Below are 13,345 nucleotides of genomic sequence, written 5' to 3'. Positions count from 1 at the left end.
GAGCATCATTTGTGAGAAGGCGAAAGTAGTTTTCGCCGACCTCGTTAAAGAAAATGCAAAGAGCACCAACGGACAAAGAAGCATTCAAGGTAAGTCGTGGGTCGTTCGATAAGTTTAAAAGAAGAACAGGCATCCACAGCGTTGCGAGGCACGGCGAAGCAGCAAGTTCAGACACAAAAAACAGAAGACAACTTCATCGGTGACTTGTGGATTCTGAGGGTTACCTACTGTGGCAGGTTTTTGTGACGAGTCTTTTAATGAAAAACCGTCTCACGCTGCTGCTTTGTACCAATGTAAGCGGCGATTTGAAAGTGAATCCGCTGCTCATTTTCCATTCAGAAAATCCACGACCCTTCAAGTGTCAAGTCCCGAAGAGCAGGCTGTAATGTGAAAGTCCAACAGCAAGGCTTGGGTGACACGTGGCCTTTTTATTGACTGGATCAATGAGGTGTTTGGTCCTTCTATGAAATATCATTTACTCGAGACGAATCTGCCACTTTGTGTCTTGCTTGTTATGGACAACGTTCCTGCCCATTCTCCAGGTCTGGATGATGACCTTGAATTTCAAATCATCAAGATCCAGTTCCTACTTCCTTTACTCCAGCCCATGGACCAGCAAGTCATCTCGAACTTTAAGAAGCTTTACACTAAAGCGTTCTTTGGGAGTTGTTTTGAGGTTGAGGGACCTAATCTCACTCCCAGAGAGTTTTGCAAAGACCACTTCCACATCGTCACCTGCCATGATCGACAAGTCATGGGAGGGGGCCACCAAGAGAACCTCTATTTCGGCTTGGAAGAAGCTTTGACCAGACAGTGTTGTCAAGCGCGACTTCGAGGGGTTTGATTCAGTGCCCGTGGAGCCTGTAGTCGGTGGCAAAGACCATGAGGATGGAGGTGGATAACAACGACATCGACGAGCTTGTGGAAGAGCAGAGACAGGAGCTGACCACTGAAGAGTTCATGGAGTTGCATTCTGTTTCACAGCAAGTTGTGGAGGAATTTTCGTCAGGGGAGGAGGTAAAAGCTTCAGCAGAACAACATTCCAGTGCTATAGAGATGGTTAAAATGTGGGACACTGTTTCATCATACGCAGAGAAGGATCACCCTAATAAGCCAGTGGCTATGCATGCTACAACTTTATTTAATAATAATGTTGTGTTGCATTTTTGCCAAATTTTGAAGCGTAGACAAAAACAAATGTCTCTAGACAGCTTTCTTGTGAAAAAAGATTCTAAAGAAAGTGCCAGCCAGTGAGTCACTTAAGACTTTTATACCAGAGAGTGAAGAGGAATCTCCCTTGAAGATTCTTCTCCTTCACATCAATAATCCTCCCCGTCTCCGTTACCCTTGTGCCAGGAGCAAACTTTTTTTTTTCATAAATTGCAACTTTATTTATATCTATTTTTATCTTATTTATTCTTTCCAAGGTTCATTTACTGTGCAATAAAATCTTTTTTATCATATGCATTAATAGTCTAATAAACTATTTTAGATATTACTACAAATTATTTTGGGGTATTTTTTCTTAAACATAGGACACATTATCGTATTCTACAATGATTCCTATCAGAAAAATTTTTTTACTTAACGAGTGTTTCGCTTTACGAGTAAAATTTGGGAATGAATTTAGTTCATTATGCGAGGTTCCACTGTACTGTGTTTGCAAGGATATTTTGCGGGGAAAAAATAATTTAATCATTTATTGAAAGATATTCTGAAGTGGTTTGTACAGAAAATTTATAATTCTGTGGATGAAATACAATATCATGGCAGCATACAACAATTTTTTATACATAAAAAGTGTCTTATACACCGGCAAATACGTTAACTTAAAGTCATAGTACTACTATGTGTGAACCTTTCTACTTCTTTGGGTTCAATTTCCCAGGTCTAGTGGATTCTTTTAAATGCTGCATTCAATATCGCTAATAAAATCTGCTAGACTTACCTCTGCTATGTTCTAATGTCACCTGGTCAACACCAGTGTAATTATAATCTCCCATTCATGGCACATTATGATTGCAAAAGTTGGGTTTTCTTAAGCGGCCCATACACGATCAATTATATTGCGCAATTTCATTGTCAATACTCTGAATTGACAATTAAATTGACCGTGTATGGGCAATATATTGCCCATACACAGTCAATTTAATTGTCAATTCAGAGTATTGACAATGAAATTGTGCAATATAATTGATCGTGTATGGGCCGCTTTAAACCAAGCCATTATCCACCAAAGATAATGTTTGTGGCCTATAATTTCTTAAGATGAAATACACTTACCACCTTATTTCTTAGTTACTATATAATTATCACATAATAGGAATCAAGATAATAAGAGAGTGAAGTATGTATTCAGCATTTCTACACATCGATCATCACATCCTCAATGGGAATAACTTACCAGGGGAAATCTGCTTGATACAGTTTACATGAGACACTCCTCACCTGTGTAGGTCCTCATATAATTGCAACAGTCTGATCAGAATGGTGGAAGACATAGGTTATACTGAAAAGCCTGGGTCACCACATATTTGAAAGCCTTCATTCCTGGGAAAGCTGTACCACAATAGCCACACTTGAAATTTTTCTTCCCTGCGTATGTCACCACGATATGTATGAGTGCTCCATTTTGAAAAGCTGCTTTGCTTAGGTCACATAGGTGGAATTCTCTCCAGAGCAGATTTCCATATGCTGTTTGGCATTACTCTTTGGTGAGAAGCTGCATTGCACTGGTCACATTGTTACGTTTCCCTTCAGCATGGGTCTCCATGTGTCGTTTGGCATTACTCTTTAGTGAGAAAGCTGCATCACACTGGTCGCATTGGAAAGGTTTCTCTCTTGTATGGGTCATCATGTGCCGTTGGAGATGACTCTTTCTTGAAAAAGCCGTGTTGCATAATTCACACTGGAAGGGTTTCTCTCCAGTGTGGGTCAACACATGATATTTAAGAGTACTTTGATTTGAAAAAGCTTCTTGACACATGTCACATTGGAAAGGCTTCTCTCCAGTATGGGTAACCATATGCTCTTTCATATGACTCTTTCGTACAAAAGTTGCGTCACAGAGTTCACACTGGAAAGGCTTCTCTCCAGTATGGATCATTGTATGCCGTCTAAGATTACTCTGGGTTGCAAAGGCTGAATCACACATCCCACATTGAAAAGGCTTCTTTCCTGTGTGGGTTGCCATATGCTGTTTGACATAACTCTTGAGTGAGAAAGTTGCATCACAAAGGTCACAATGGAAGGGCTTTGCTCCTGTGTGGGTCACCATGTGTCTTTTGAGATCACTCTTTCGTAAAAAAGTCGCAGTGCATGAATCACACTGGAAAGGATTTCCTCCTATATGGTTCATTGTAAGGAATATGAGATTACTTTTCTTGAGGTAACAACATGACACATTAAACCAGATTTTTTTTTCCCCACAGTTTCTGTGGTTGTGGCAAATTTATGTTAACTCTGGATAATTTCCAATGACATTATGATGGTTACCCTGTACCTGCAAAAGAAAAAAAAAAAAAATTCATTGCATCAATCATAACCTTAAATTGAACATCAAACTTTCTTTTGAAGAATATGTAACATTGGGGGTAAGCAGGTTTTGTATACAAGTCATCCCATACCACATCAGAAACTACATACCATTTCATATAGATACTGCACTCAACTGCTAATTTAGTGACCTGAGTTCTGTCCCTGCCCTGGGTAAGGTGTGTGTGTGTGTGAAAAGTCACATTATTACTCATAGATCAAGCCATATATGTGCTCTGAACTCTCATCCTGGAGGGTAATAGCTACTGATTATGAGCCCAACACATGATCAAAGACCATGGCAAATCATATAACAGCACCAATAGGTATACTACCAAGATGTACTGTATACAGAATGAAATAAAGTTAAATAATGACAAGTTGAAATTCACACAGTTCGTCTTTAAATACTTAGAAATACTCACATCTTTACAAACAGGTAACTCAGGATTAGTTCTGACCCTTTTCAAAAACTTGGCAAATTCACACCAAATCACTCAATCTGTTGCTCCAAGCCTCTCTTGTAGACCTGTGGTCTTTACATTGAAACATCACAATGAATCAAAGTTGCCCCAACTTGCCACATACAACCTGTGTATATTCATTGACAAAGGTCTGCTCAAACTGTGATAGGTGATGACCCATTCACTTCCCAGCAGGTATTATGGACCATATGGCCTTCCACACCCAGAATGAAAGGAAAAGAGCCACTTGGTGCAAAAAGTGGTGTGTGTGTTTCATTTCCTTATACTCTATCACTGCACCATTCACAGTGCTGGGTATCTGAAAGCCTGAATACACACTTAAGGCCCCTTCATACTATGTGTCGAAAACTCATCCTGGATCAATATGGCTGATAGACATTTCCTTCCAGAAATTGAGATAGAAGGATGCAAGTTTTTTTTTTTTTCACAAGGACAGGGTTGGCAGGAGTGGAGAGGAGTAGCACTTTTCATTAAAAATACAATATACTATATTTTCAACAATTCAATTAAGGAAGAGGATAGTACAGAATCTATTTGGGTAGAGATTACAGGCAAGAATAAGAAATGTATTTTTGGAGTCCTATATAGACCTCCTAACCTCAGCATTGAGCAGACCAATCCCCTGATTCATGAAATTCCCACGGTGTCCCAGTACAAAAACATTGTGATCATGGGAGATTTTAATCATAGAAATATTAAATGGGAAATTTTTAGTAGATCAGAAAGCAAAATTTTTTTTAGATGTGGTGCAGGACAACTTCCTGAAACAAATGATTAATTATTGATCCTACAAGGGGAGAGAATACTCTGGACTTACTCTTAACTAATAATGAGTACCTAATGAGTAGCGTAAAAGTGGGAGATATTCTAGGTTCTAGCAATCATCAAGAAATAAGATTTAATGTTATTTGGGAAGAATTAAAAAGTATGAATAACGTTCAAGTACCAGACTTCAAGAGAGCCAACTTTGACAAGATGAGAAACTATGAGACATTTGATCACTTATGGGACCAACCCAGGGGGCTGTAACAGGGTAAGATATACAGTCAGTCCAGATGTCATTAGTGCAGTCAGGGGACGGGTCATGGTGACCTTGGGTCAGGTCACTAGCAGGTGCAGGGTCAACAGCCAGGTCAGTGATTTGGACAAAATGTATAGTAACCTAACAGATTTAATTCTAAATGCACAAAATAAATATATTTCCCTTAAGTCAATACGGAAGAATAGTAATACTCCCAAATGGATGATGGACAGGCTGAAACATGAGATCAGAATGAAAAGAGGACTTTACATAAGAATAAAAAATGGGGAAACACAACTTAGATCCAAATATAACGATATGGCAAAACTGGTTAAAGAGAGTACACACAGCAAAACATAACGATGAAATTAAGGTTGCCAGACAAGCAAGATCCAACCCAAGGGGCTTCTTTCATCTCTACAGAACAAAAAATAAGGGAAGGATAGGCCCAATTCAAAATGACGAAAATGTTATGATAGAATCGGAGGAAAAAATGAGTGAGGCATTTAACAAATATTTTCTCTTGGTGTTTACTAAGGAGAGGTTAGATAAGGTACCTGACTGTGATCCGATTTTCAGTTGGGATAAAGAAAGTAGACTATCTAATATCAGCATTAGTCAAGCAGACTGAAAGACTTATGGGTACAAAATCCCCAGGTCCAGACAAAAATTTTCCGAGAGTGCTTAAAGATTGTAAATTTGAAATCTCTGACCAGTTAACAGAAATATTTTATAAGTCAGTAGACACTGGTTTTGTGCCTATTGCATGGAGGCAGACAAACATTCCTGTTTTCAAAAAAGGGAGATAAATCATCTATATGCAACTACGGGCCAATCCATTTGACATAAGTTGTAGAGATCACATCCAGAGACAAAATTTGATTTGTGACACACAGCATGGTTTTTCCAAGGATAAGTCATGTGTGACTAATCTTCTATCCTTTTACACTAAAGTATATAAAGCATCAGATAACAACAATAGTTATGATGCTATTTACCTTGACTTAAGCAAAGCATTCAACAAGGTGCCCCACCAGAGACTACTAAATAAAATCAAAACCCATGGCATAGGAAATTGTTAGAATGGATTAGAGCTTGGATCAGTGACAGAAAACAGTGGGTCACTATAAATGGAGTAAAATCAAAATGGGGGGATTTCTAGTGGGGTTCCCCAGGGCTCGGTTTTGGGTCCCTTATTGTTCATTGTGTACATAAACAACTTGGACAATGGGATTAATGGTGATATTAATAAGTTTGTGAACAACACTAAAATAGGACACCAAATTAGGTCAGGAGATGATGCTGAGATTTTGCGGGACGATCTTAACAAATTGTTCATATGGTCAGTAAAATGGCAAATGAACTTCAATACCTCAAAATGCAGCGTTACGAGATATAGGGCTACCCAACCCCAAAAATATAGCTTAGTTAATACATTTTTAGAGAAAACTGATTACAGGACTTGAGAGTTCTAGTGAGTCCTGACCTTAAATCCAGGAAACAGTGCATTAGTACCAGGAATAAAGCAAATACAGCATTAGGTTTCACTGCTAGGATGGTTACTAGAAGAAGTGTTAGTTTGACCCAAAACTGTACCACATAGTCAAGGATGGGTCAAACTAACACTTCTTGTTTTTCTTCTGTCCCACTTTAATAAATCTTCTCTATCAAGGACTTCCATACTTTTCATGATTCTGTAAATGGCCAGTAGATCTCCTCTTTCTCTTCTTTGTTCCAGGGTTGTTAGTTCCAGTTTGGACAATCTTTGTTCGTATCTCAATTGTGAAAGTGTTGGTGCCATCTTTGTCATTGCTCTTTGGATTCTTTCTAATTTCCTTATATTCTTTTTTGTGTTGGGTGTCCATAGTGTCACAGTGTACTCCAATCTTGGTCTTATCAGTGTAACTAGCATTTTCTTTACCATTTCCTCATCCATGTAGTTAAAAGCCACCTTTATTGCTCTTAGTAAATTGTAGGTTTCTCCAACTGTTTTGTTTATATTCTTGTCTGGTGACATGTCTTTGCTAATAATTACTCCTAGGCCCTTTTCCGAGGTAACTTTTTTTTACTTCTTTTGTACCAACCTTATATTGCCCTGATATTCTCTTCTTACTTTTTCCAAACTCCATTATACTGCATTTCTTGATGTTGATGTTCACTTCCCACTTTTGGCTCCATTTCCAGACTTTGTCCAGATCTCTCTGAAGTGATTCACAGTCTTTCTCTGTACTTATTTTCTTTAGTAGTTTTGCTTCATCTGCAAAGAAGTTCATATAACATTCAACACCTTCATCCATGTCATATATATGGCAAACATTATTGGAGGTAGTACAGAACCTTGTGGGACTCCACTTATCATTTCTTCCCAGGTTGAGTTTTTGTCTCGTAACTACCACTCATTTTTCTACCATTCAAGAAATCTTCTATCCATTTCATTAACTCTCCTTGTACACCTCCTGTTGTTTCAAGTTTTCTTATTAGTTTTTTGTGTGGTACTTTATCAAATACCTTTTGTAAATCTAGAAAAGCACAATCCACCCACCCGTCCCTTTCTTGTATTAAGTCTATTAGCCTTGAATAAAAACATATCAAGTTGATGGCACAAGATCTTCCTGGTCTAAAACCAAATTGACTTGGATTCAGTATCTTATTTTCTTCCAGATTTTTAATCTATCTACTTTTGACAACTTTTTCACATATTTTAGCTATTGTGCTTATAAGGAAAACGGGTCTATAGTTTGTTGGGTCTTTCTTATCTCCCCCTTTATATATTGGTATGATATTTACATTTTTCCAATCTTGTGGTACCTTTCCTTCCTAGAGTGATCAATCTATTATTTTATATATCTTGTCCACTAGCTCATCTATACATTCTTTTAGTAACCAATTTGCAATTCCATCTGAACCATGTGATTTTCTGACATCAAGGTTTATTATTTGGTCCCTAATTTCTTTTTCTATCACATTTATTTATTTTATTGGGGGATCATACTACCTTTTCTTCTTCCCAATTATGTGCATTTTCTATTGTGAATACCAACTTAAAATATTTGTTCATAGCCTCCAAACTTTGGTGCTACTTTAGTATGTGGCCTACGAAATTCTTTCTCTGGTATATTATGTGGCCTACCTATTCAACACACCAAGGAACACACCCAGCTCTGCAGGTTAGGTTAGGGTTAGGTTTAAATGAAAACATTTTTAAGGTATCGTTCGTTTTAAATTTTTCCTGAGGTAGGATACATTCAAATAGGGTAGGCCACATACTAAACCAGTTTCAAAAAGGTAGACCACACACTAAAGCGGCAGCCGAACTTTTCCATTCATGGGTCACCACATCCATGACAAGAATGCCCTGCCATGAAAAGGCTGCGCTGTAGAGTTCATATGAGAAGGATATTTCATTTCTGTGGATCATTATATACAGTATTTTTTTTTATATCAGTCTTGTGAAAACAATAGAAGACATGTCACATTTTTTGAAGAATCACTCCTATGTTGAATAATTTGTTGATCATTAATCCCACTCTTGTGAGAAATTTAACTTACAAATATACCCCATTAGGTGTGGGTCACATTAGAAAGGCTTCTCTCATGTGTGGGTCATCATGTGATGTTTGAGATTGCTATCTTGTAAAAAAGATGCTTTGCACAGGTTATACTGAAAAAATTTCTCTCCTGTGTGGGTCATCCTATGCTGTTTTGATTTGACTCTTTCATGAGAATGATGCATTACACAGTTCACATTGGAAAATGCTTCTCTTCAGTGTAGGTCTTCCAATGTCTTCTGGGAGAATTCTGTCTTGAAAATGTTTTTTTCACACAGGTCACACTGGAAATGTTTCTCTCCAGAATAGATCATCATATATTGTTTGATATAACTTTTTCTGAGAGTGGTGCATTATATAGTCCACAGTGAAAAGGGTTCACTCCATGGTGGGCCTTCCAATGCCCTATCAGAGTACTCTGTGTTGACGCAGTGTCACACAGGTGACACTGGAAAAGTTTCTCTAGCATGGGTCATCAGATACCATTTATCATGATTCTTTTGTGAAAAATTGCATAGGTCACATTGGAAAGGTTTCTCTCCACTATAGGTCACCTTATGCACATTGAGAGTATCCTTATTTGCAAATACTTTTTCGCACAGTTATAGGAGAGACCTGAAAAACAACAGCTTTCCTTACAGAGTAATATACATTTGAAACAAGTTGAATGAGAAAGTGGTGTGTGCAAAAACAATACATAAATTTAAAAACAGTTTAGATAAAATGAGATATGAAGACGGGACACCATGAGCATAGCTCCCCTTCCTGTAAAATACAACTAGGTAAATACAACTAGGTAAAATACATGTCACCATGAAAAGGTTTTACAACAGTATGGATCATCATGAGTTGCTTAATGTGACTCCTTCCTGTGAAAGTATTGTCACACACATTACATTAGAAAGGCTTCTCTCCCATAAGGGTTACTATGTGCTGTTTGTCAAAACTCTTGCATGAGCTGCATCACAAAAGTCACACTGGAAGGGCCTCTCTCCTGTGTGGGTCATTGCATGCCTTTTAAGATCACCCTTTTGTGAAAAAACAATAGTGCATAAATCACATTTTTTTTTTTTTTTGTCCGTGTGGTTCTGTGGGAAATGTATGGAGCCTCTGGATACCTTCTGTCATTTCTATGGTTATCCTTTTTCTGCCAAAGAGCCAAAAATACTGATGATTTCCTCTTGCATTTACAAAATTAAAATACAACTTTTGGAGAACATGTAAAATTGGAGGTAGGGAAATTTTGTACACAGATCATCTCACGCTTTGTCGAAGTTTTGCACATACCACTTTATATACATATACATGGTGGTACCTAACAGATATACAAAAGGTAGCAGTTTCATCTGGTTCACTATGATATTCTACAATGAGATTGAGGTTGAAGAATAAAATATATAAAAATTCATACAATGGCTATTTCATACATTCACACCTACACCATATGACTTTTTCTGGTCAGAACAATAGTTCTGAGCCTGTTTAGAGGCTTGGGATATTCACACCTAATCATCACACTAAAATGAAGTTTATTCATCTAACTGCACACAGTCTCACATGCAAATTTCAATGGTGATAAAACTGCTCAATTTGTGATATATGATACTACATTCAATATCAACAGGGGGCCATAGAGATAATCAAAGTCCTAACATTATCCAGAATGTAAGAAAAAGTGCCACTTGGTATGAAAGGGTTTAGATGTCTCCATTTCATTTACTTCCTTATACAGTATTCCCGCAGCACTTCTCATGTAGGAAGTCAAAAAACTACCTAAATATTGATGAGTGTAAGATATATAAGGCAGCTCTGGGAAACTAATATTACTATAAGAAGCTACCGAGAGTACATTGTGAATTTCTACAACATGATGTTTCTTCATTTACTGAATTAGCTATCAAATCCTGTTCGATTCCTTTTCAGCTGCTACAAATGTTGGGAGCAAACATGATATACAAACTGCAAATCATGTCAGAGGACATGACAGATAGAGCACAGTAAATAATGACAATTGTAATGTTCAAACCCCCTGCCAAATTCAAGATTCAGAAATCAAGAGGATAAAAATATGTTTGTGTAATATCAGCAAACCCCTTTGGCAGACTATGTAAGTTGAGTTTACACTGAAAAGGGGTTCTCAACACAAGGAAAAGGTATACTAATTCATTACATAGTTACAAGTTCTGTGTGACAATAAACTTACACCCCCAGCTCCACCCAACCAAATGACAGAAATCCTGGATTATATTCTTCACATTTTTGTGTTATCCTCGGCAATTTGCAATTATCATTTTCAACTATATGTTCTTGTCATTATCTGCACTTCATGTATATTGATTCTTTGCCAACTAAATTTATTATTATTATTATCATTATATCATAATAGTAATTCAGAAGCACAGCAGGATAGGATAGGTTAGGTTATGATGATTGTGCGGCAAGTGTACCTAACTCAGGTTGTTATGTTTCAGATCACACAGCAGTTATAATGGAACTTTGACATGTAATGCAACCTTCACCTTGATAATACAGGGTTATCATTCTGTCATGAGTACTTGCACATGCTTGCTGACTTCTCCAAAAATATGCATTTCCTTGCTTTAAAGAAACACATTTTACTACTTATTGACTTTTTCTTACATGCAGTTTTTTTTACTATTATGCACTATAATAAAGCACACGATTTCGTCAGAAAATAGAAAATATACAATTAGGTTCCCCCCCCAAGATCATAAGAGGGTCGAGTTCGTGAAACCATTCGACTGTGATGGAAATTAGAATGATTTTTTTTAAATTCACATCGCAAATTGTTGGCCAACGATTTATTTTTATTTCAATTTTCCTGAGTTTACCTTCACTAGGTTCATTCGACAAACCTCAATCCTGTTGTCTAGACATTTTCGTCCTATGCAGTCTGCTCCAAACCTGATTTTGAATGGAGGTTTAGAATGCGTCCAAAAACAAACCCCTCCCCCAAATAAAGGAAAATTATATGTGAAATCGATAAACTTGGTGATTATATTGCCATCACCAAGAATGTTCAACCTACACCACCGTTGTTGCTGTTTTCTTCATTATGGTGAGATGGTTGAGCACACTGACAACAAATCAATCGTGTTACACTTTAATTAATCTACATTGAATAAGGGCACGTTAAGTAAATACACTTAGGAGAGTCTTCTAGTGATGTACAAGTATACTTAGGATTACCAACTATTTCAAGATACAGTAAAACACACTGTAATAACCTCATGGAGGTTTATTTATGTGTATATTTTTTCATCCCGTTTCTGAAGATGGTATTATAAAATACAATTGACAAATACATTTATCTTACCTTAAAACAAGAATAAAAATACCTTACTTGATTATTTAAAGGAATTTTTAGATTAAAAAATTAATTTGCTTCGGTGTTTTGCTGGCTAGGAAATGTGTTTTATCATTCATGTATTTAGCAAATTCCAAGCAATTATCTTTCAAGTTAATATATATGAAAGGTTAATTCTTTACTTCTACGGAGCATCAATTTCTTTCATCTTGCCATTTAGATTATTACATTTAGATGTTCCAGGAACTGATATCACCAATGAGAATTTTGAAAATATTGACACGTCTATTTACTTTGGGGTTTATGAAGACTCACTGGCGCAGTGGTAGCGTTCGCGGCCGCCACTACGGCGGTCCGGGTGCCTGCCCAGGGCTGAAGTAATTTCAGTATCGCTTTGCTGTGAGTCGTTACTTCAATTCTCGTGGGCGAAGAGTTGGGTGTGTGTATGTGTATAAGGTCGCAGCAGTGTAACATTACGTGAATGTTACTTGCGCTTAGGTGCCGAGGGAGTGAAGGAGACTCTGGTGAGTTTGGTGGCTTTATTCTGGTTAGCGCAAGTGTCGACCTAGGCTGGGTCGACGCGGGCAGGGCACGGAGCCCTGCCCTAAACCACAAAAGTGACCGCGAGCCTCGGGTCGGGCACTGCTGGGTACAAGTACTGAAAGGAACTGGCCGGGGACACCAAAACCTGGCATCTTTATATAGGCCTCATGCGTACGTTAAAGTAGCACACGACCCATCCTGACCGAAACATGGCTCGGCAGGGCTTAGGTTGTGCTTTCAAGAGGATACAAATGCATGTAGTACAGGCGTACTATAGACTTAACCTACACACAATTAATATAAGGCCGAAGGCCAGCTACTTCTACACACTCTATCCATTCCTGGTCCATCCCATTTCTGCGGCGGCGATGCTATAAGCCAAAATACCGCGTCGAAGCACATGTGGGGGGCTTGTCCACTACAGCAGTACCCATAGATCGGTCATATATGAGCTCTGAGTTCTCTTCCGGGAGGGTAATAGCCGTCAATCACGACTCCAAAATGTGATCCAAGACCATGGTGAATCACACACACATATGAGCTCTGAGCTCTCTTTTAAGAGGGAAATAACTCTCGATCACGAGTCCAACACGTGCTCTAAGATCATAGTGAATCACACACACACATACACAAGCGCGCGCGCACACACCCACCCACCTCGTGGCGCTGTGGTTAGAGTTCTCGCCTGCCACTACGGCGGTCCGGGTTCGACTCCCACCTAGGGTTGAAATAATATGAGTATTGCTGCGCTGCGGGGTGTTACTCCAACTCTCGTGGGCGGGGAGTTCGGGGTGTGTGTACGTGTAAGAGGGTTTAATGGGAAGGTTGCTAATTACTTCTTCCTCAACATGGGCCATGAAGGCTTGAGCAAATAAAACCCCTAGGG

At 38.3% G+C, this 13,345-nt stretch overlaps 1 protein-coding gene across 4 annotated transcripts; it reads right to left on the bottom strand.

Annotated features, from left to right (window-relative positions):
- Nucleotides 1–2,180: 2,180 nt before the first annotated feature.
- LOC143035301 (uncharacterized) lies at nucleotides 2,181–11,723 on the bottom strand. 4 transcript variants are annotated; one of them, XM_076202191.1, is made up of 2 exons: nucleotides 11,638–11,723; nucleotides 2,181–3,502 (listed from the first exon to the last, which is right to left on the bottom strand). In XM_076202191.1, exon 2 carries the CDS (start codon nucleotides 3,356–3,358, stop codon nucleotides 2,705–2,707), a length of 654 nt encoding a protein of 217 aa, XP_076058306.1. In that variant the 5' UTR covers nucleotides 3,359–3,502; nucleotides 11,638–11,723; the 3' UTR covers nucleotides 2,181–2,704. The 4 variants fall into 4 exon arrangements, with proteins under 4 accessions (XP_076058306.1, XP_076058308.1, XP_076058309.1 ...); XM_076202193.1 differs by lacking the exon at nucleotides 11,638–11,723 and adding an exon at nucleotides 11,388–11,624; XM_076202194.1 differs by lacking the exon at nucleotides 11,638–11,723 and adding an exon at nucleotides 11,441–11,624.
- Nucleotides 11,724–13,345: the final 1,622 nt, after the last annotated feature.

The sequence above is a fragment of the Oratosquilla oratoria genome, chromosome 18 (genome assembly GCF_046742065.1).
Source record: "Oratosquilla oratoria isolate Oo_2021 chromosome 18, ASM4674206v1, whole genome shotgun sequence".
In the NCBI taxonomy this organism is placed as follows: domain Eukaryota; kingdom Metazoa; phylum Arthropoda; class Malacostraca; order Stomatopoda; family Squillidae; genus Oratosquilla; species Oratosquilla oratoria.
This window is presented reverse-complemented; position numbering and strand designations above follow the sequence as displayed.

Excerpts from the sequence above, each read along its gene's own strand:
- LOC143035301 (XM_076202191.1), bottom strand. The coding sequence starts at position 3,358 with ATGAACCATATAGGAGGAAATCCTTTCCAGTGTGATTCATGCACTGCG.